The sequence below is a fragment of the Myotis nattereri genome, assembly GCF_964212035.1.
Source record: "Myotis nattereri genome assembly, chromosome: 6".
In the NCBI taxonomy this organism is placed as follows: domain Eukaryota; kingdom Metazoa; phylum Chordata; class Mammalia; order Chiroptera; family Vespertilionidae; genus Myotis; species Myotis nattereri.
Genome location: NC_138081.1, coordinates 20651099 through 20673213, shown reverse-complemented (window position 1 = coordinate 20673213; position 22115 = coordinate 20651099). Strand labels below are relative to the sequence as shown.

The 22115-nt window shown below is 37.9% G+C and overlaps 1 protein-coding gene across 1 annotated transcript; it reads left to right on the top strand.

The window, feature by feature from the left end:
- Positions 1-5820: 5820 nt before the first annotated feature.
- Positions 5821-22104, top strand: LOC308521583 (cysteine-rich venom protein TEL1-like; the record flags this gene model as incomplete). Its single annotated transcript, XM_081094647.1, has 7 exons — positions 5821-5874; positions 12327-12446; positions 14953-15043; positions 16179-16324; positions 17181-17275; positions 18061-18149; positions 21950-22104. The coding sequence occupies 7 exons, from the start codon at positions 5821-5823 to the stop codon at positions 22102-22104; spliced, it is 750 nt and encodes a 249-aa protein (XP_080950773.1).
- Positions 22105-22115: the final 11 nt, after the last annotated feature.

The following is a 22115-nucleotide window of genomic DNA, read 5'->3' as shown; positions in this document are numbered from 1 at the left end:
AATCTTAGGAGGAAATGATTCGCAGAGATGACCTTCTCTGGGAAACATTCAAATCCTCAGTACTGCTTTGTGGCTAAAGATGCTTCATCAGACTGTGAGGTTGAAAACTTCACACACAAGAAAATACTTTAAAAGTTTAAAGTACTGAATTAGAAGTTCATGAAGAGATACTTTATTATTGGTATAATTTATGGATTTGAGGTTATTGTTGTCATTATTCTTTGGCTATATTTGCAAATATGCCACCAAATGTCAAGAGATATGGAGCATACAATAAATTGCCAAGACCAGAGTCAACAGAGGTGACATTTCTTAGAGAGGGACAGGATCTGTCCCTCCATGGCTAACTGTAAAACCAGTAGATAGGTTACCTGACATGGAAGGTAAAAATAAGTCTCTTCCTTCCAAAACTAATATTTAGTAATCACATGGGGGGAACTGGATTTGCAGGCTCTCATGGAGGCAGAGCCCTTTGCCATGTACAGCTCATCTTGACTGAGAAAGAGAGAGGAAGGATCACTCAATTACAAATAACGAGTCCTGAAATTCTTAGTATTTTCATTTAAGCAAAACTGGGATTTTTTTCTTCTTATTTCATTTCTACTGTAGTCAACTCTATAAAGTAGAAGTGTAACATTATTTCCATTTATTCTAAAGTGAAAACAATATTCAACAAGATCATTAGAGACCCCATGTCAACAGACAGTTCCACATTACCTGACCAAGTGGTTTTACTTTTTTACATTCACTTTCTCTCTTCTCAAATAATCTTGCGGGGGGGGGGGGGGATAAACTAAATTCCTCAATGGTCCTCATGATTATTAGGACATATATAAATAATATCTCAGTGGAATCACCTTAGAACTCAGAGATAAGCCAATAGATGGAGGAGGAAGAAGAAATAAAAGGAAGATGAAGAGGAGGTACTATGATAGCTGATCTTATTGAGCCCCTATTTTGTGCTCTGTCCTAAGTGCTTTGTACCAAGTTACATCCTTTCATTTTAGCAACCTATCCTCTAAGGCAAAAATCATAATTATCCCATTTAAAAATTAGAAAAATGAAGCACAGAACTTTTCTCAAATCAGCTTCTAATTAATGTGGTTTCCCCATTGAGAATAAGTTCTGTAATCAGCAAAGGGCTCAAATGACAGTCTATTTCTATGTGAGGTGGCTCCACAACTATATTTTTGTGAGCATGTAAAGTTGATATTCTGAATGGGAGATGAAATTATGCATACTGCTGAGCAATAAGCTCTTAAAATGAGTTCCTTTTAAGAATATTTATGGTTATAACATTTTGCTTACCATAAATATCTATCTATATATATATTTGTATAGTCCCATTATCCCCAAATGATCTCATATCTAGCCATGTCAGACAGGTTTGGTGAGAACTAATAAGTACATGCAAACATTTTGCAATATTAAAGATCTAAGGAAAGAAATCTAGGCCAAATGTATCAGATTTCAGGTAGTTATATACAATATAATTTTATTCAATAAGCTTTACTGACTTAGAATATAGGAAAAGCAAAGATGGGCCAAGTTTCCTCTTTACTTCAAACTATCACACAAGGCATTTAAGTACATAATTTGTCTTCTTAATAGGCTATAATTTTATTATGTGTACAATCTCACATATACTTTTAAAAACACTTTTTCTTCTTTAAAAATCATATTTTGCCATTCTCAACTAATTTCTTTTTTAAAATTGAGATATAACTGCCATATAACATTGTGTAAGACTAAAATACACAACATATTTGATACATATATATTGCAATGTGATTGTGATTGTAGTGTTAGCTAATACCTTTGTTGAGTCACTTAATTATTTCTTCTAGTAATGGAAACAATTAAGATCTTGTCTCTTAGCTTAGTTTAATGTGCATAATACAGTTTTGTTGTCTATAGTTACTGCACTGTGTATTAGTTCTTCAGGACTTATCTACTAGTTGAAAGTAGGTATCCTTAAACAACAACTCTTCCATTCCCATTCCTCAGCCCCCAATAACCACCATCCCACTCTTTGTTTTTTTTCAGACTCAGTTTTATTTAGATTCCACATACAAGAGATATCATACAGAATATTTCTTTCTCTGTATATGTTGAATGGATTAATTCTGGGCTCTCTATTCTGTTCCATTGGTCTATATGTCCATTTTTATGGCAGTACCATACTGTTTTAATTACAATAGCTTTGTAGTATAACTTAAAATGGGAAACTGTGATGCCTCTGACTGTGTTTTTCTATTTTTCTTTTCCTTTTGTAAATTGTATCCCTTCCTTTTCATTTCCTGCTATGCTATCTCCCTGAATTGTGCTTTCCTACATGCATCATGGTAGTTGAATGTTCAACTTCATTTACCTGATGTTTTGATCTGCTGTTGAGAGACTGCTATAAATTCCTAATACTAGACTGTCCAACTATCTTCTGGGCCATGCTCTTTTATCTCATTATTGCTTTAGCAATTCAGGGTCTTTTGTGGTTCCATCCAAATTTTGGGATTGCTTTTTCTATTTGGGAGAACAAGTCATTAGGATTCTGATAGAGATTGCATTGAATCTATTATGTTTCACAGCTGATACCGAGGTTTATCAGTATCTTGCCAGCTGCACTGGTAGGTGAAATTCCTCACAGGACTGTTGGAGTAAAGTACTAGACCCCCAAATACCCATAATGCTGTTTTTGTTCAAGTATGGATGTCTAATCTATTGATTAAAAAGGGGGGTATAAAGGAGAAACATCTGTGCTGCCCTGTTGCTATCACTCTTTCTGTGGTAGGCAGTTAAGACCTGAGCAGAGCAAGGATGATGGGCCAGATAGAGAAGGTCACCCAGGAGGAAAGCCTTGGGTACCTAGCAAAGGAGGATTGATTGCAGGGTGGGACCCTTCCTCCCCTAGAATATCACTGGTCATGTGGTTTAGGACCCCCTGACCTTTCCTTCCTAGAGATGACATCTAGGCCTCCGTTGTATTTCAGTTCCAGGCCCAGAAAAGCAACGAAGAGGACATGGCTGACTTCAGGATCAACAGCATTGAATAATGACTCCTGCCCCGGTGCCGACCAGCCAATCAGTGGAGACCTAGACCCTGTAAGTATACACCTGGAAAGCTGCTGAATTAAGATTTTCCCCTGTGACCTCCCCTGAAATCTTCATCCTTAAAACCTTAGGACAAAGGATTCAGTGCACTCTCCCTCCCCTGGGAGCACACACAAGCTTTTCCCTTCCCTTCCCTCTCCCTTTCCCTCTCACCCCTGCCCCAGGTGCATTGCTATTACCTGCCTCACTCCCAAGCTCCAAGGGCCCTTCCGTTATGCCTATAACTTGTTTCCTGAGCCCATTCCTTCTACAAATTACTACCTGTGATTTACCCAATAAATGTTCCCTTATAGTTGGAGTCTTGGCTCTGAATTCTTTCCTAGCCAGAACGCAAGAACCAAGGTCCAGTCTGACGCCACTGGTCAGACACCAGGTGCCCTTCCCGCCACCTACAACACTTCCACATTTACTTCTTAATATTCTTCACAGTATCTTGCTTTGTTCAGTGTTATTAGCAAATCAATTAAAATTAGCAAAATATAATGATAACAATCATTAAGTGCTTATAACATTGCAAGCACTGGGTGTTTTAAATGAAATGCTATTTAATAATAATTTCAACATTTCATGGTTATTAATATTACCCATTTTACAGATGAGGAAATTGAGGCTTAAAGAGGATGATTAAGTTTTCTCAGTGAGTGGTGAAGCTGGGCTATGAACAAGAGTTGCTTGCTCCAAAGCCCACCCCCTAAAACACTGTGGCTACTTTTCCAATTTACATTAGCACAGTCGGAAAGCATGAGGAATTAACAGTAATTAGAACAAATTTATTACTTTTAAAGCTATTTTTTCCCTTTTGATATATTTGGGAGATATTTTACTAAATAATGACATTATATTTCTAAAAATTTACTTGAACATTTTGTTTTGATATTGTGGCATTTGATAATAAAAGTAGGTAAATTAATTTTCTGTTAATCATATCTCCTATTAGAGAGTATAATTAATTTTAATAATGGAAGATAGTGTTGGATTTTGTAACATGTATTATATAATCCTTAGATTACATAAAGGCAATTTACCGAAAGCTAATCAATGAGCAATTCCATGGAAGGCTGTTGAGAACAAAAATATACAAATCACTACCTAGCTAAATAGTGTGACACTCTCCAAACCTTGTAGTAAAGCTTAGTCCTTCCCTAACCCATCATTACTAACATTATTAAACCTAATTATAGCAGGACAGCAATTAACTTAGTTCCTTGTAGAATTAAATGATGGGCTTATTTAACACTTAAGCAGGTGATAAGATCTTTGAGGACGTTTTCAGTATAACATATTTCAGTCCTGTATAATTTAGAGTAGCCAAACAAGAAAGAGAAGTGATCTGAGTCCCTATATATACTGCCATGCTGAAGATCAAAATATGCTCATCTCCCTTGGGACGTAGGAACATCTTATCCCTCCCTTCTGCTTATCTCAGGTAAAACGTTTGCTGCATCATTTAATAAGAGGTATCTTTGGTGGGAGAAAAACCTTTTATAGCCTTTAATTTTATCCTCAACTTTACTACTAGTAAATGGGAGTGTATTAATTATTAGGATTTATTTAAAATACTTTCCTAGCGTTGCCTTGGTGTAATGCACCAAATAAACCAAAAGATGGCTCATGCATGGAATATTCTGTTTATAGTTGGCATACCACTTTGTAATGGGGTTGCAGGTGAACGGGAGTACATTCAGGACAAAGCCACTAGGGAGCTCAAGATACTCAAAGGCACATGGTAAATAAGTTGAAGGAGGCAGGTTGTCCAACTTTGCAGACAGGGGCTCTAAAGGGGCAGTGATAGCCAGTTTTCATAGTTGATGGTCATAAAGAAGATGTAGAACAACACTTAATAGAAACAAAAGGTATTTCAAAATTAAACTTTCGATGTAAAAGGGGGAATTATTAAAAGTAACACTTGGCAATTGTTTAATAATAATAATGATGATAGAAGAAAATTATAGGAACTAAAAGTGAAATTGTAATGGAACTACACATCCATCACTCTTTAGAGGTAGCCACTGTTATTACTTTGGTGTATAACCTTGCATATCTGTGACTTCCTTTTTTCAGTGGTGCATTGAAGGTTGAGCTAGAACAGTGGTTCTCAACCTTGGCTGCACATTAGCATCACCTGGGAATCTTTTTAAAATCCTGATTTCTGGGCCTCATCCTCCAGAAATTGTTTCTTTGTTATGGGGTGAGGCCACAACATTAGTAACAAAGAAACAGAGTTTCCAGAGGATGAGGCCCAGAAATCAGGATTTTAAAAAGATTCCCAGGTGATTCTAATGTGCAGCCAAGGTTGAGAACCACTAAGCTAGAGAAAAAATTAAAAAAATAAACAGGATTTTAAACTAACTTCCCTGCAATTGGAGACACTCATCAGTGATATGAACCATTACAGATTGAAGTTTTACTCTTTTACTTTGGTTAGGCCTCAAATGCTTGTCTTTCTAAAGTATCAAGGAACATTGCTACTATATTCCTGGTTTCCAGTCTAGGAATGGGTCACACAAGAATAAAACCTACATTTGCAGGTAAAGGATGACACTGATTTTTATCCTATCTGACCAAGATAATTTATTCTTATGGAAAGTTTCAATCTACAGAAAACTATACTAGTCTATTCCTTAAAATTATCATGTTTTTTTTATAAAGTAAGCTATTTTATGTACTCATAAATCTCATAAATGCTTCATTTTTTTTTTTTTCTCAGAGACAATGATGCTGGTGGGCATTTGCTTCATGGTACTGCTGCAACAAGCAGCCAGCATGGTAAGAATTCCCCTTATAAGATAGATTTTAAACTCTATTAAGAGGAGTATCGCCAAAACCGGTTTGGCTCAATGGATAGAGCGTTGGCCTGCGGACTGAAAGGTCCCAGGTTCGATTCCGGTCAAGGGCATGTACCTGGGTTTCGGGCACATCCCCAGTGGGGGATGTGCAGGAGGCGGCTGATCGATGTTTCTCTCTCATCGATGTTTCTAACTCTCTATTTCTCTCCCTTCCTCTCTGTAAAAAATCAATAAAATATATTTAAAAAAAAAAAAGAGGAGTATCTTACCCATAATTCATGGTGACTGTGACATCAGCAACAATGATGGTTGCAAATCTCCTGGGATGGGGACAAAAGCCTCAGTTCTCACTAATGTGTATTTTTACAGCAATCAGTAAATTTTTTTACTCATTAACACTACTAAGCAATAAGACAGTGGGCCAGCAATTACAGGAATTCATTTTTATCATGAGGAGCTTGTTCAGTGGAAGAGTTTAACAACTGCTTGGAGATTTAGTTTCTAGACCCTCAAAAATGTATTTGATATTACAATGTCCTAAACCAGTGGTTCTCAACCTTGGCTGCACATTAGAATCACCTGGGAATCTTTTTAAAATCCTGATTTCTGGGCCTCATCCTCCGGAAATTCTGTTTCTTTGTTATTGGGTGGGGCCACAACATTAGTAACAAAGAAACAGAATTTCCGGAGGATGAGGCCCAGAAATCAGGATTTTAAAGATTCCCAGGTGATTCTAATGTGCAGCCAAGGTTGAGAACCATTGTCCTAAACAAATATGAAACTATGATTTTGGCTTCCTAAGGTTAGCTTAACACATTTTAATTTCATTCAATTCATCAACCACTTATTTAGTGTCTCCTATAGGAGACATGGTGCCAGAAGCTGGGAATAGTGCAATAAATTAGATTAGCATGGGACTGCCCACATAACACCTCAGAGCAGTAGAGGATTTAATGAGTCAACAGGTAACTTGAAAAGTATGACAAGTGCACTGTGAAGGTTAAAATGGGGTTCCAAGAATGTTATTACTGAACATTGCTATTTAAAAAATATTCTAAGCATTTTGTCTTTTTCATCTCATTTAGTCCTTATGATAATATAATTAGTAGGATTTAGACCAATAATGAGAGAAGGTAGAGGTGTAGAAGGGAAAGTACTTGAGGAGAAAGTTGCATCTAGTTGAAGCATAACAGATAAGAGAGCATGGGAATTTGGGCATAAGTCAGTTTGGAGTAAGAAGAGGTAAGAGACAATATTTTTTGGTGTGGTTAGAAGAGATGCAATAGGCAGCAGTTCTCAACCTGTGGGTCGCGACCCCTTTGGCGGCTGAACGACCCTTTCATAGGGGTCGCCTAAGACCATCCTGCATATGAGGTATTTACATTACGATTCATAACAGTAGCAACATTACAGTTATGAAGTAGCAACGAAAATAATTTTATGGTTGGGTCACAACATGAGGAACTATATTTAAAGGGCCAGAAGGTTGAGAACCACTGCAATAGGGGATGAGGCTGGAGTAGTAAGAGCAGGCCCAGGTCCCAGGGGCCTTATGAGCAATTTTAAGTGCAATCAGGGAGGGTCTGAATAGAGGGTGATAGAGAGATTTGCATTTCAGGAAGATTACTCCATCACATGGCAGGGAGCAAGACTGGAGGCAGAGGCTAGTTGGGAACTTGTTCAGTAATGTAGGTGATAAACTATGATAGTGGCCTGTACTTAATTCTGAGAATGAGGAATTAATTCCAAAACACTATTCGGCTACTTTTCCAATCTATGTTAGAAGCCACAGGACAGACATGGGTTAGACACGGAATGTGAGGAGAAGGTGGCAATTTCTCACCTGTATTCCTGGGAGATTGGTGATGACATCACCTGGAATGGGAAGGACCTGATGATAATCAGGCTCTGAGAGAAGCCAAGGATGAATTCCTCTGGGGCAGGTAGGTTTCAGGTGAGGCGTGGATAGGATCTGAGCTGGAGATAAGAGGTTTAGGGATCATTGGCATACACGTGGCATTGAAACTACAAAAGTGGGGATGGAAAGAAACCACAAAAGTGGAAAAACAATAAAGTGAAAGAATTGTGCAGAATACCAAAATTTGAGGGTGAACCAGAGAAAGGGAAGCTGAAAAGGAAGGAGGGTGAGAAGAAAGAGAAGAAATAGCAGCATCACAAAGCCAAGGGCAAGAAGAATGTATGCAACATTTCCCAGTGCCACCTAGACAGGTAAGGTAAAGAAGGAGAAGTTTCCATTAGATTTACCACCGATGAGGTTGTGATGATCTTGGCAAATGCCAGTTCAGCGGGGCAGTGAGGACAAAAGACGGAGTGCAGTAGATTGAGAAGCAAGTGTAACATGAGAGGAGAAAGTGGAAGCTTTGAGAGGAGAAAACGATATCCTTCTCCTTAGTAAGTGGGGAAATTCAATCAAGCAGCGCAAAATTTGGCTTCTAAGGTTCCACTTCCTTTTATCCTCTTTGGGAGAGAAGTCTTGGCATGTGGACTATAAGACCAAGCAGGAAAAAGAAAGGCAGAATATTCTTATAATCTGACTTTGTATTTATTTAAAGGGATCATTTTTGCTTCTAAAGAACTGAATCTTTTTTAAAGACTAGCAAGTTATTTGAGGAAACCAAAAAGAATAATGCAACTTCCATATTTCTCAAAAGAAGATAAGTAAAAACAAGTTTCATTGAGTTGTTTGCCTACAAAGCTTTCTTAGTATAGTCACCAACCACATGGAGTGATTGGTATTCACACGTGGGAAGAAGTTGAAAGTTTGGAAATGCTGTTTCCTAGTCTAAAGTTTAGAAGTGCTATTTCCTTAGTTCCAGCAGTGCATTCCAGGGCCAGTTAGTCGACTTAGAAAGACCCTGGGATTTAGTTAGTGTCAGAGAATTTGGTTCAAGTTCTGGGTTTTTGGCTCACATGATTTTTTAAGTTTAGATCAGAGAACTTTAACATGCTTAATTTTCAGGGTCCTAGTCTCTAAAATGGCATACAGTTTTAGTCAATGTAGCCGTTTATTCTGGGCAATGCCAACTAAGGAGAGGCTTATCTGCTCTGGAATATCCATGAACCTTGTTTTTTATTTTTTTATTTCAATTCTCAGTGGGGATAATAAATCTTACCACAATACATTGCTTTGAGAACTGAATTCTATAATAGTACTTCCATGAAGTGTAAAAATTAAAATTATTTTACATATTAAAAGATGCAAAGAAAGAAAATGTGCCCTTATTATGAGCATCACCAGGGTTGATTGTAATGAATCAGCTACTTAGTACTCACAGTGTGTTGACTTCCAGAAAATCCATTGCACCCTCCAAGGATGTCAGTTATTCTTTGCTTTGGCTTCTTTTGTCAATGGTGTGAGCTACATATTTAAAGGTATTTTTGGCACTCAGCTCTCACTGTCCACACAGCACTTGAAACCATAAATCAATGTTTTTACTGCCGAGTTTGTTAATGTTGTAATTGGAAAGGCAATACTCGTGCATATGAGAAGATGAATGCTAGGTGATGTCTAAGTGAAAGGTTGCAGTAAGCAACCAGGGGTTAAAAAGATCATCAATAGATCCAAAAAGTAAGAAAGACACATGAGTGTACTAATAGCGAAGTGCTTAATGTGGAAGCTATTTTCTAAGGATATGATGGTAGCTTTCATATGTTGCTCTCATTATTAAAATAGAACCTATAAGCACAAGGGATATGTTGTCTGTTTATTAACTTGCACTTCCAAATTTAAAGTAATCAGCTTTAGGCTACAATGAAAAAAAGAGATCCTTACATAATTCAGCTAACCTTTCTGATTCTCGGTTTTATTAATGAGTGAAAATAAGAGAGCTTTTTTTCACTCAGAGTCTAGACAGGGAATTCAACACAGATGTCTTGTTTGGTGTTGTTCCAGCTTTATTGAGATACTAAAGGCCCAGTGCAAGAATTCATGCACCAGTAGGGTCTCTCGGCCTAGCCAAAAAATAGCTCTCTGACATCCCCCCAGGGGTCCCAGATTGTGAAATGGTGCAGGCTAGGCCAAGGGACCAAACTGGTGGATGATCAAGGCCAGGGAGGGATGTAGGAGGTTGGCCAGTTGGGGAGGGACTGTGGGAGGGCTCTAGGGCATGTCCGGCCCATCTTGCTCAGTCCCAATCAGCTGGTCCCCAACAGCAAGCTAACCTACCAGACAGAACATCTACCCCTTGGTGGTCAGTGCACATCATAGCAACTGGTCAACCAGTCAACTGTCTGCCCCCTGCTGGTCAGTGCTCGTCATAGTGAGTGGTTGAGTGGCCTTAGCATATCATTAGCATATTACGCTTTGATTGGTTGAATGGCCAACTGGACAGTTAGCATATTAGGCTTTTATTATATAGGATAATTGACACATAACTGTGTAAATTTTCTCAGTAATGATTTGATACACTTACATACTGCAAAATGATTACCACCATAGCTAATACCTCCATCTTATCACATAATTACCATTTCTTTCTTCAACACAGATGCTTTTAATGAATGAGCAGTAACAAAGCAATATTTATAGAGGAAGGACCAGGGTTAAAGGAACAAAATAGCTACTAGTGGCCATGGAAAGCCATTTAATTGCTAGGCCTGCTGGACTAAAGGAAGAAATAACACCAGGATCAAAATGGAGCTATCTCCTCCCAGAGATGGAGTGTGAAAGTAAGAAGGAAGTGAGCAGGAAACGCTGTGACCTCTGCTTCTTCCCACCCCCTGTTTTCCCTGTGCCTCGCTTTGGATCAATCCATCCAGAAAGCACAAGACAAGGGAGCCTAGGTGGTGTAAGCCAGAGGGTCAGCTCCAGGCCAGGGGATGGGGCAGAGAAGGGTAGAGAGGGCACTAGTCCAGTGGCATAGTAAACAGAGAAGAGCCAGAGTAGAATTTACTAAATGATTTCCAGGGTTTCTTTCAGCATATTTTTTTCATTAAAAAATACATTGCCTTCTAATTATGCTCTTATTAAGACAGAAAAGGATAATTTTTGAGGTTGGCTTAAACATAAGTGTGCACACAATTCATAATCTTTACAAGATACTGAATATAGTTGGCAGATACACCACATATTTAAAACACACACACACACATATTTTATTGATTTTTTACAGAGAGGAAGGGAGAGGGATAGAGAGCCAGAAACATCGATGAGAGATAAATATCAATCAGTTGCCTCCTGCATACCCCCTACTGGGGATGTGCCCACAACCAAGGTACATGCCCTTGACCGGAACCAAACCCAGGACCCTTCAGTCTGCAGGCTGATGCTCTATCCACTGAGTCAAACTGGTTAGGGCATATTTTTTCATCTAAATAATATATCAATATACTACAGTCATATATATAATATTATCTATATATATAAAAGCCGAAGTGACTGTTACATCCAGTCAACTGAACTACCAGTTGACCAAATGACCAGTCAACGAGTTGCTATGACACTCACTGACCACTAGGGGCAGATGCTCAATGCAGGAGCTGCCCCCCTGGTGGTCAGTGCACTCCCACAGCCAACCTCCCACGGCTGGCCAACCTCCTGCAGTCCCTCCTCCTGGCTTGCTGGCCCCAATTGGCCCCGATTTCCAGCCAGTCCAAGGGACCCCACCCATGCACAAATTTGTGCACCAGGCCTCTATACATATATCCTAAAATTTTCTGAAGTGTGAGTAAATATTTTTGCTGGATATCATTTAGCTCAAATTTTGGTTTTGCAGAATTCCAGGTACTGTTGTTTTGTCCTATTGGAACTTTCTGGTACTAATTAGGCTGCTGATATGGCTTTAAGTTCTTTCATGTTATCAGATAAGGTCATGTGTAAACAGCCTTATGAATCAATTAATCTATTGTTACAGGCAGAGCAAATGTTGATATTCAAAAGGACACTTTCAAGTTCCCCACAAAAATTCTATGACTTACTAGTAGACTACCAAATTATAGTCCCTGAGAACTTGTTGGCCCTACCTAATCTTCCTGAATCAAAAACTCTGAGGGGTGGCCATAGCTGGTTTGGCTCAGTGGATAGAGTTTAGGCCTGCTCTCTATCCACTGGGTCCCAGGTTTGATTCCAGTCAAAGACACATGCCCAGGCTGTGGGCCTGATCCCAAGTGGAGGGCTTGCAAGAGGAGGCCAATCAATGATTTCATCTCATTATTGATATTTCTATCTCTTTCTTCCTCTCTCTTCCTCTCTGAAATCAATACAAATATATTTAAAAACAAAAAAACAACAACTCTGCAGGGTAGAGCCCAGCAATCTGTATGCTAACAAGCCCTCTGGGTGAGTTTGATGGTAAAGTTGAAGAACACAAAACTCAACATTTTTTTAACTTCCATGTTGAAATAAATCAGTTGTTTCATTAACTTGATTTTCAATATTGTAACATTGTTCTTACTTTTTGCTTCATTTTAAAGTCAAATACCTCAGTTTTCTCTTTTTTGACTCAACGTCCATCTGTCCAAATGGAGATTGTTAATAAGCACAATGACCTTAGAAGGATGGCAAGTCCCAGTGCCAGGAACATGCTTAAAATGGTAAGTCCTGTCTGATTGATAGATTGTTATCAATTAGCATCTCACCACGTAACAATGAATATTAAACTATGATCTATCTATGTAAAATACTCTAATCTCTTTATTTCCCTAGAAAAGTCACCATATTGGTTGGTAGTTAAATGTAACACTGCATTTGAACTGGAAAACATTGACTCTCAATAAAGGATGAAAGTATAATTAATGGGCAGTGAAAGAAGCCTTGTAAATTATATTACTTGAGTAATTAGATGCTAAACGACTAGTAAAAACTTAAACTATATAATAAAATATGGTGGATGGGTCTAAACATTATATTCTTTCTGTTATTGGTGGGGTATCTCTGTGTCCCCACCTGCTACTGGTGGAAGTGGAATTCTTGTGATGTCATGAGAAAAGGAATTTTCTGAGACTCGTACAGGAAAACGAGTGCTATTTACTTGCATGGAATTAAACCTCTGGGTTTCCAAGGTCTCATTTCCCTTCATCTCACCATGGAAAAAGTCCAGCCTAATCTTCATCAGAGCTAGAATTTAAGCCACTGCCTAGCATTTCTGCCCCATATTAAAGCACAGTCCAGTGCAGTCCAGCACCTGGCTAGGTCAGCTTGTGTTCCCAGCTGCAGTCCATTGCCTGTAGGGTCCCTATGGCCATGGGCCATGCAGCTGATAAATTTACATGGCTTTGGGAGTGCACAGTGAGTGATGTTCAAGGAGCAAGAGAAAGCAAGGGAGCAAGAGCACAAGAGCAAACAAGCAAGAGGAACAAGAAAGAGAGAATTCTTTGTCTGGGGATTATAACCGGGAGCTTAACCAATCAACCCTTCAGGATTTCACTTGTTTGCAGTGTCTCTGCCTTTTTAGCCAATTATTTTTTCCCCAAGTTAGTACCTTCCCTACATCACCCCAACTTCACTGCACATGTGCCCAGCTTCCTTCCCCCAGTGATTTGCAGAGAATGGACCGCTGGCTCCCTGGGGAGTGTAAAGTTGCAGCTTCCTGGTTAAGCTGCCCAGTTGACCATGCCTATAATGTCTGACCTTCCCTTTGCTTTCTTCCTACTATTAATATGAATAAACATGTTAAGAGGGTAGCACTGCTCTTCAGCTATGGTCAGGTCATATGTTATAGAATGTGTATGGGTGTAGGCAATACATTATGAAAGGGAGCATACACAGAAAGTGTTGATTAGCATGGTGGGGAGCCTGGAAACTGAAAGGTGAGGCAGTCTGAGGTATTTAGATTAAATATTATCCCAGGAGAATATGATCACTGACTCTAGGCTAATTACTTAATCTGAAGGAGCCTCAGCTTTCTTAGCTATTACTGGAAATGATCATTAAACTTTGCTAACCTTTGTGAGGATCAGTATAGAAATGCTATTGTAAATAAAATTCCATTAACATATGAGATGTTCAGTAAAAAGTAGTTACTGTTTCTCTTCCCATTCAAGTACTTAAAGTGCTATCATATGATGAATTAAATGTGTTCTGAATTTCCTCAAAAGGCTGAGCTAGAATTAACAAATTATAGGTATTTGGAAGTTATATTGTATATACCTCAAGAGATTTAAAAAAAAGTCTATTTAGAAATTAGCTGTCTTAGGAGGTACTGAACATATACTTCCATTGCAGACAAAATGTATATTTTTTTGGAAGAGAGTCCTATAATAAATGAGAAATAGAATCCATTATCTTTCTGGTTCATGCCATTGCTGAGACACTGTAAAAGTTGTTGCTAAATCTAGGCTATAGGAAGGAATTTTTCTACTGACCCGTATGTTTAGCTTTATTTCTGAGGAAGTATGTTGTGCCCAATGTACAGGACAAATACCTCCTGACCATAATAGCTAATTGACATTGCCTTCTCAAAGGTACAGGCTGCCTGCTCTGTTCTGAACATCTCTTCATCTTAGACTGGAACTTTCCCCCCTCTCTCTAGGAAGTAATGTATAGTAATTTTGGTTTAACTTATCTGAATTATGCTAACAATTCCTATTTGGATTTATTTTCCTATATCTTTCCTATTTTTGCATATGGGATAAGGGTAGACATTTATTTTTCCCCATATTTTGTACTTCACCTTGTTTTATTTTATTTAGTACAGCACAAACTTATTAATGCTTGTTATAGCATCTGGCAATATATTAATGTATATGAAGACTGGTGCAAAGGCAACAGACATTTTGAGAAAAAACAGCACATACTTAGTTCTCATTTCTAATTAAATATCCATAGCCACAAGCTGTGCTTATCCACTTAATTGGGTTTAAAATATTTTTTCCCTAAAATATTTAATCTGTGACCCCATATGGTAATGTGCTTCCTTATAATTAAGTGCTTTAGAAAGGCAAGAAATGTATCTTTTGGTAGAACAATGGAAAAATAAGAAATACTAGAAAACAATTCATCAAGTAGGCATTTGTTTTAAATGTGATCATATACATCATGATTGTGTCATGAATACCTAATATTTTTATATGTTTTCAAATGTTTGTCATTTACATCAAGACATGGAATGACGTAGTTGCAAGGAATGCTGCAAACTGGGCAAGCAAGTGTAGCATGTCTCACAGTCCTTCATCTGAACGACGAATCAGCTGTAAGTCACACTTCATCAATCAATAAAAACCAACAACTAAGCTAAAATTCACTGAAGCGGTGAGCTATGGCAGCTTGGGAAGGGTGATGGAGATTTTGTCTGTTGGTTTTAACATCATGACCTGTCCTCTCACACAGGAACCTTGCTTCCTTTTGCTTCCTTTCTTGTATTCCTTTGTTTTCTGTTTTTAAAACTCTTGTCCTGAAATGTCATTACTCCTGCTCCTCCAAGAAAAAAGAAAATGACTCTAAGTTAGAGATCCAAGGCAAAAGCTATGGGGGAAGGAGGAGGAGACAACAAAAAACATTGTTTTAATTTTTTTTTTCTGAACTTCAGTTCATGTAGATACTCGTCATTCTTATTTAGTCACAAGCCAAGTTTATTCCTGAAATCTGAAAAAAACAAACAAACAAAAAACCCTCTCACTTATTACATTGTAGTCAAATTTACCAGACTATAAATTCCTGGTGAAAAGAATTATTTGTTTTAATATAACTTTCCAGGGCATGAGTGTAAATTATGTTCATGAAGAATTAACTCTCTGCCTTACTTTCGAGGCCCTCAGTTTGCTTCACTCTGCAAGCCCGCCGTGCCCAAGCCTGTCTTACACTTTTTTGCTAAAATCTGATGGGCCTCCTCGTCACCGCTCTTGCATTCATGGCTTTGATTTCATTTTCCTACGGGATATGCCATCTTATGTCTGATCTATTTGCTGTCTGCTTCACATGTGCTCCTCTTAATTCTCTAGCTAAAGAGCGGAAGGTCAAAATCATGTCCCCTATATGCATACTATGAAGGCATAGCAGATAATAATAAATACTTACTGTTTGTTAATTCATTTACTAGTGTTGCCAAAATGGTATCTGTGACTGTGTTAACCTACACCATCAGCTTGAAAATGAATCATTATTTACATATTTTTAAAATGCTATTCATATGTGGTCGGGAGGGAGGGATTCCAATTCATAGAACTGAGCTTTGGAAATTGAAATTAGATTTATTCAATCAGTCAGTGAAAGATTTTGAAGGTGATATTGATCACAAAATCTAAAGTATAATATTCTAGTAGTTTTCTATGAGAATTATTTGAAACTACTGGTTTCACTATTTTTTCATTGTCTTTTCTAATTTTTAGCCATTGATTGTGGAGAGAATTTATACATGTCCAGTAGCCCCAGATCATGGTCAGAGGCAATCCAGTCTCTTTATGATGAAGTTAAAGATTTCAAATATGGGTATGGAAGTACGCGAGCAAATGCTGCGACTGGCCATTACACCCAGGTAAAAATGCAAGGACGGAAGTTTAATGTTCTTTTGTCAACTACCCTCCCAGAATTATTTATTCTGCGCAGGTTATTCTGGAGATGCTAAGCATACATCTTAGCTATGCAACCTATATGTGAGTGTAAAAGCTGCCCTATTTACAAAGTATGTGCTACCCATTAATGTACATAAACATCAACCCATTATCTCTTGGGTACCCACCAACTTCATCTGCTTATTGTGATCTCAATTTACCACAATGGATTTTTTTAAATGACAGCTCTGAGAATAAAGTAATGAATGACCTTAATTATAGTTAAGCAACACTTTGAACAAGTCTCAAGCTATTTTCTCTAGACTATCACAGGATGAAACACTGAAGAGAAAAATAATAAAAAAAATTAACTCATATATGCAAGTTATTTTTAGTCGTTCAATAAGTATTTTTGTATTATATATATTGGTCCCCTAAGATTATTTACACACACACACACACACACACACTCACTCACACACCAAGATCAATAGTTTCTTCTCTTTTCCTGCAAAAATCAAATTGTCCTTAAGTGACTATCCCCTTATTGCCAGCATGCCATTGTCCATATATTTATGAATTTGAGTGTGATTCACTGTTATAAAAAGGTATCATGCATATATAAAGCTTGTTGGATGTTAAATGAACCCCCATAGCTGGAAGAGATATTTTAAAAGAATACTCATCAAGTTTATAAATTTAAAAAAACTGAAGGCAACATTTTTCAGTTTTTAAAATTCCCTTCATTGATAACGTCTAATAAGCAATTAGGAAACAAGCCCTACGATGTGAACAGCATGAGCTTAATTAAAAAGACTATTTTAAACTTTTCTCTTACAGCTCGTTTGGGCCACTTCCCACCAACTTGGCTGTGCATTAGCCCATTGTCCTCACAGCAGCTTTCAGTATTACTATGTTTGCCAGTATTGCCCTGCGTAAGTATAGCCCAGAGGGCCACTTTGGGCAGATGGTAGGCCAAATGGCCTGCACCTTGAGCTATAATCCAACCCCTTTCATCAATCTGAGGTTCTAAGGTAGCTTCATGGAGAGCTTTGAGGGTGGTTTTGAAGAAAGGAGAAAATTGGAAAAGACTGGAAAGGCCAAGCAGTGCATTCTAAGGATTGAAAGAGCCATGGAGATATTGGTAGCAAAGTCCAGAAAGAATGGGCTCTGTGGTCCACAAGGCTCAAGAATAAATGTTGGCTTTGTCACTTACTAGTCGTGTGACCTTCAGTTCACCAATAACTTAGCAACTTGGAGCTCCTTTTTCCTTTTCTAAAAGAGACAATGGCAATACATTTCTTGCAGTGTTTTGTTTTGGTTTTTTTTTTCTGAGAATTAGACATAATAAGCTATTTTAAGTGCTTAGCATAGCTCATGGCACATATTAGATTCTCAATGAAATAAAAATTCATCCAGTACAGAAGTAAGAAATACTCTGTGAGATGCCAAATCCAAAAATTCTTAGGAACCTTGCTACAAACCTGTCTTCTGGTGGCATACCTTTGATTTACTGTGAAGATAGTGGAACCCCATCTTCTTTTTTCTGCATATATTTAAATCCTACCAATTTACCTTAAAATTTTCTTTGTGGACCTAACCTTTATAAATGTCTCCATTTTATAACATGTGACTCTTGCTATGTATTTTACTCCCATGGCATGATACTATATTACTTCGTGTTGTCACTGCTTCTGTCTTTCAAATATTCCATCGCCAGCGGGAACGTGTTTAATACCATCAGGACCCCATACAAAATAGGGAGACCATGTCAAGACTGCCCTCATCATTGTGATAATGGGCTTTGCAGTAAGTACTATTCATTCTGCATCTTTATGTGCTGATGTCTACATGGGCATGACCTTGCTGAGTATAACAGTCTCAGAATCTGCCCTGATATATGAATGACCTCATTCTGCTTCTGCCCCCCACCCCGCTTTCCTACTTCAGTCTTTTTGATCTTGGCAATAAAAAATGGAGCTAAAGTCCAGTTGGTGTGGCTCAGTGATTGAGCATTGACCCATGAACCAGGAGATCATGGCTTGATTCCCAGTCAGGGCATATGCCCAGGTTGCAGGCTTGATGCCCAATGGGGGGATGCGGAAGACAGCTGATCAATGATTTTCTCTCATCATTGATGCTCCTCTCTCACCCTCTCCCTTCCTCTCTCTGAAATCAATAAAAACATTTTGTTTTTTAAAAAAAATAGAACTAAAAATGAAAGTGGTACATTCAGCTACCATTTGAGAGTGATGACTACTAAATTAAGATAGACTTTGAGGTAGTCATGCAAAACAAAATAAACCATGCCAGTGTGGAGATGAAATTGCCTTTTAAGCCCTTCTAGTAGTCAGTTCTCAGTCAGGGTGGTGAAAGGTAAAATTACTTGAAACTCACTATACAACCCCAGAGAGGCTCAGGCTTGATTTGCTGTTGCTCCTAAATAAAAGCCAGGGAATAAAATAAAGGGAAACTCCATGTTGTTCTCTTCAGTATGACCACCCCTACACACACACACACACAGTCACACACACACACAGTCACACACACACACACACACACAGTCACACTCACACACTAGCATACACTCACATATTCTGCCAACTACACCACTTGCTTCCTTACTCACAGCTGCATTTCCTGGGAAGCAAGCACCTACAAAAGAACTTTGGATTGCTTCAAGCACATGCATTAAATGTTCCTGCCAGTCTTCTAGGAATCCCCAGACACTACATACACATATAAATATATCCACCAGAGCTACTGCTGGGATAGGATACTAATCATTTGTATGGTTTGGTAAATGGGGTATGAGTAGGATTTGTCTTCCATTTGCTGCCCTTGCCCCTTTGTACAATCTATTCATTTCACAAGTAGATATGGCAGCACTCATACCCACAGGGCTAAATAAGTAGCACCTGAAATATATTGTTAAAAATAAAAAAAATAATTATTTTATTTTGTTATTTTGTTACTATGCACCTTGTTGGAACATGATAGTGAAATTTATTTGATGTCATGAAGTTCTGGGTGTGTGAACTCTGTCTGCCACATCAGGTATATTTATTAAGCAGTTTAAGGCTATTAACCCCCATGTGTGTGGTGAGCTTTGAATAATAGAGTATATAAAGAATAAATGGGGTTCCCCTGAGATAATGTAGTTTTGGATAACTGATCCTTCAATCCAAGAAGCAGCATTTAATTTACTTTTTATTTCATTTTAGCCAATCCCTGCATGAAGGTGGATAAGACAACGAATTGTGAATATTTGGTCAGACAAGTAGGGTGTGATGACACACTCACAAAAGCAAAATGCCAGGCCACCTGTGAATGCCCTTCTTCAATTAAATAAAACACATTTTAAGGCTGATTCTTCATCTCAAGAGCAAAGTGACTCCACTTAAAAACTACTATAAAAATGTCATTGTCTTTTTCTAAATGATCAAATAAATTTTGAAAAAAAAATCTTCTATTGACTATGTCCTCTTTCATCCATTAAATGTGAGGATATCTGAATAAAGGAAACCAGGTAACAAAAACAGTACATTTAGTATCTGTGAACTATAAATTAAAAATATAATGCTGAATCTAATAAATTCTTTAGTCATCATAATTGGTAACATGTGCTAAAAGCTTTTGTGCAACTTATGAATAAATGTATTCAAAGCTTTTAAAACAAACTCTTTCCTTCACTAAGGCATTAAACAATCCATTGATGAGCGTATGCACTCGTATCCTAGAAGAGCTCTGTTTTGGCTGGTGTTCATAGGACAAAGATGACAGGGGAAGATGCCGATACCAATGATAATTTAAAATATAAACATATCTAAGTCTGTTGGCAGAAACATAAAAGAATTTGCTAAAGTGATAATTCAAAAACATTTACCCAGTCACTAGACCTAAATTAATTCATGTATTTGGCTCCCCCAGTTGAGGGGGAGGCCATGGCTATGTCCCTAGAGCAGTGATGGTGAACCTATGACAAGCGTGTCAGAGGTGACATGCAAACTCATTTTTTTGGTTGATTTTTCTTTGTTAAATGGCATTCAAATATATAAAATAAATATCAAAAATATAAATGTTTTACTATGGTTGCAAATATCAAAAAATGTATATATGTGACACGGCACCAGAGTTAAGTTAGGGTTTTTCAAAATGCTGACACTCCGAGCTCAAAAGTTTTGCCATCACTGCCCTAGAGAAAGGACCCAGCAATGACATCATAACATATTCCATGAACTTTTTGTTAAGCCTTCACGCAAAGGAACCCGGGCTATCTATCAAGGTAACTGGCAGGAGTGGAAAAAGATTTTTGTGGTTTATTAGATCTGGACTTAAAACTAATGCTGATCTCCAAAGACCTCAAATACTACCATCGCACATAGATCAGAATAAATCTTAGAAAGGTCAAGATAATAAAGTCCTGGCCCAAGTGTATCTCAGAGTAGCAGCAGTAGGATGGCAGACTGATGCCGTGGGTAATTCTCCAGTTCCAAAAGATGGAGTAAAAATCCATACACTTAGCTTGGCCAATGTTGAGCATCAGCCATGAACTAAGAAGTCACACCTTCAATTCCCAGTCAGGGCACATGCCCGGGTTGTGGGCTTGATCCCCAGTGGGGTGCATGCAGGAGGCAGCCAATTGGTGTTTTACTCTTATCAAGATTTCTATCTCTCTATCCAGCTCTTTTCCTCTCCCTCTAAAAAATTCAATAAAAACGTATTTTTTAAAAAAATCAATACACTTAGAAAGTCTCAAATTCACTACATTGGTTTTCTGACCCAAGATTTAGAGCTATCATGGTAGCCAAGGTGGAAAGGTGGAAGTCCATGAAACTAGCAAGATAATAAGCCAAAAAGAAATTTAAGTGACTGGGATACTACCGAAATTTATGTTACAATCAATACAAAATTCAGTGGTCGTAATTGTGACCCCATCCTTGTCTATTTAGCTAGTGTAAATGCTAAATGGCTTATGGATAATAACTGTAGACCAGCGAGCAATTCTCAAAGCTTTCATCTCATAGCACACATAAACCAATTACTAAAATTCTGCAGCACACCAAAAAATATATTTTTGTCCTAATCTGACACAAAATAATATGCTTTGATTTATTCACATTGGATGGCTACTATTGTATTGGTTATTGTCATTTTTTTATTTGACCATCTAAGGAGGAAGTGGTTAGTGCATCTGACTAAATAGGCATTGCATGTTTTAAAAATTCTTACAACACACTGGTTGAAAATCGCTGTTGCAGTGGACTATTGCAAACTTAACCACACAGTGGTACCACTCACAATGGTGATTCTATATGTCAAATCTTTATTACAGAAAATCAACAGATTCCCTGGCACCCGGAATACATCTATAGAATTACAGTTGCTCTTATTCTATTACAATCAGCAAAGATAATCACACACAGTCTCCCTCTATATAACAAGGCAAATAGTACATACTATACCTTGGTACATAGTATACCGTTGCTATCTGTCTACTCTTCCAATAGTGCTTCTATTCGATTCACAAGGCATCTTGTTTAGTGCCATAGTACTGCATATTGCTGTGGCAAAAAGATAAGGTTTTGTGTATATTGTGTATATTTCAGAGACCAATATAATGAACGCCCATGTGTTCACCTGCCAGCTCATGAAACAAAATATTGTGAAGTTGAAACTCACTGTAGCCACCATGACCCCTGACTCTTCCTGCCTCTATCTTGAATTTGTTCCTTCTCATGCCCATGACTTGGTTACTACATAGTTTGTATCCCA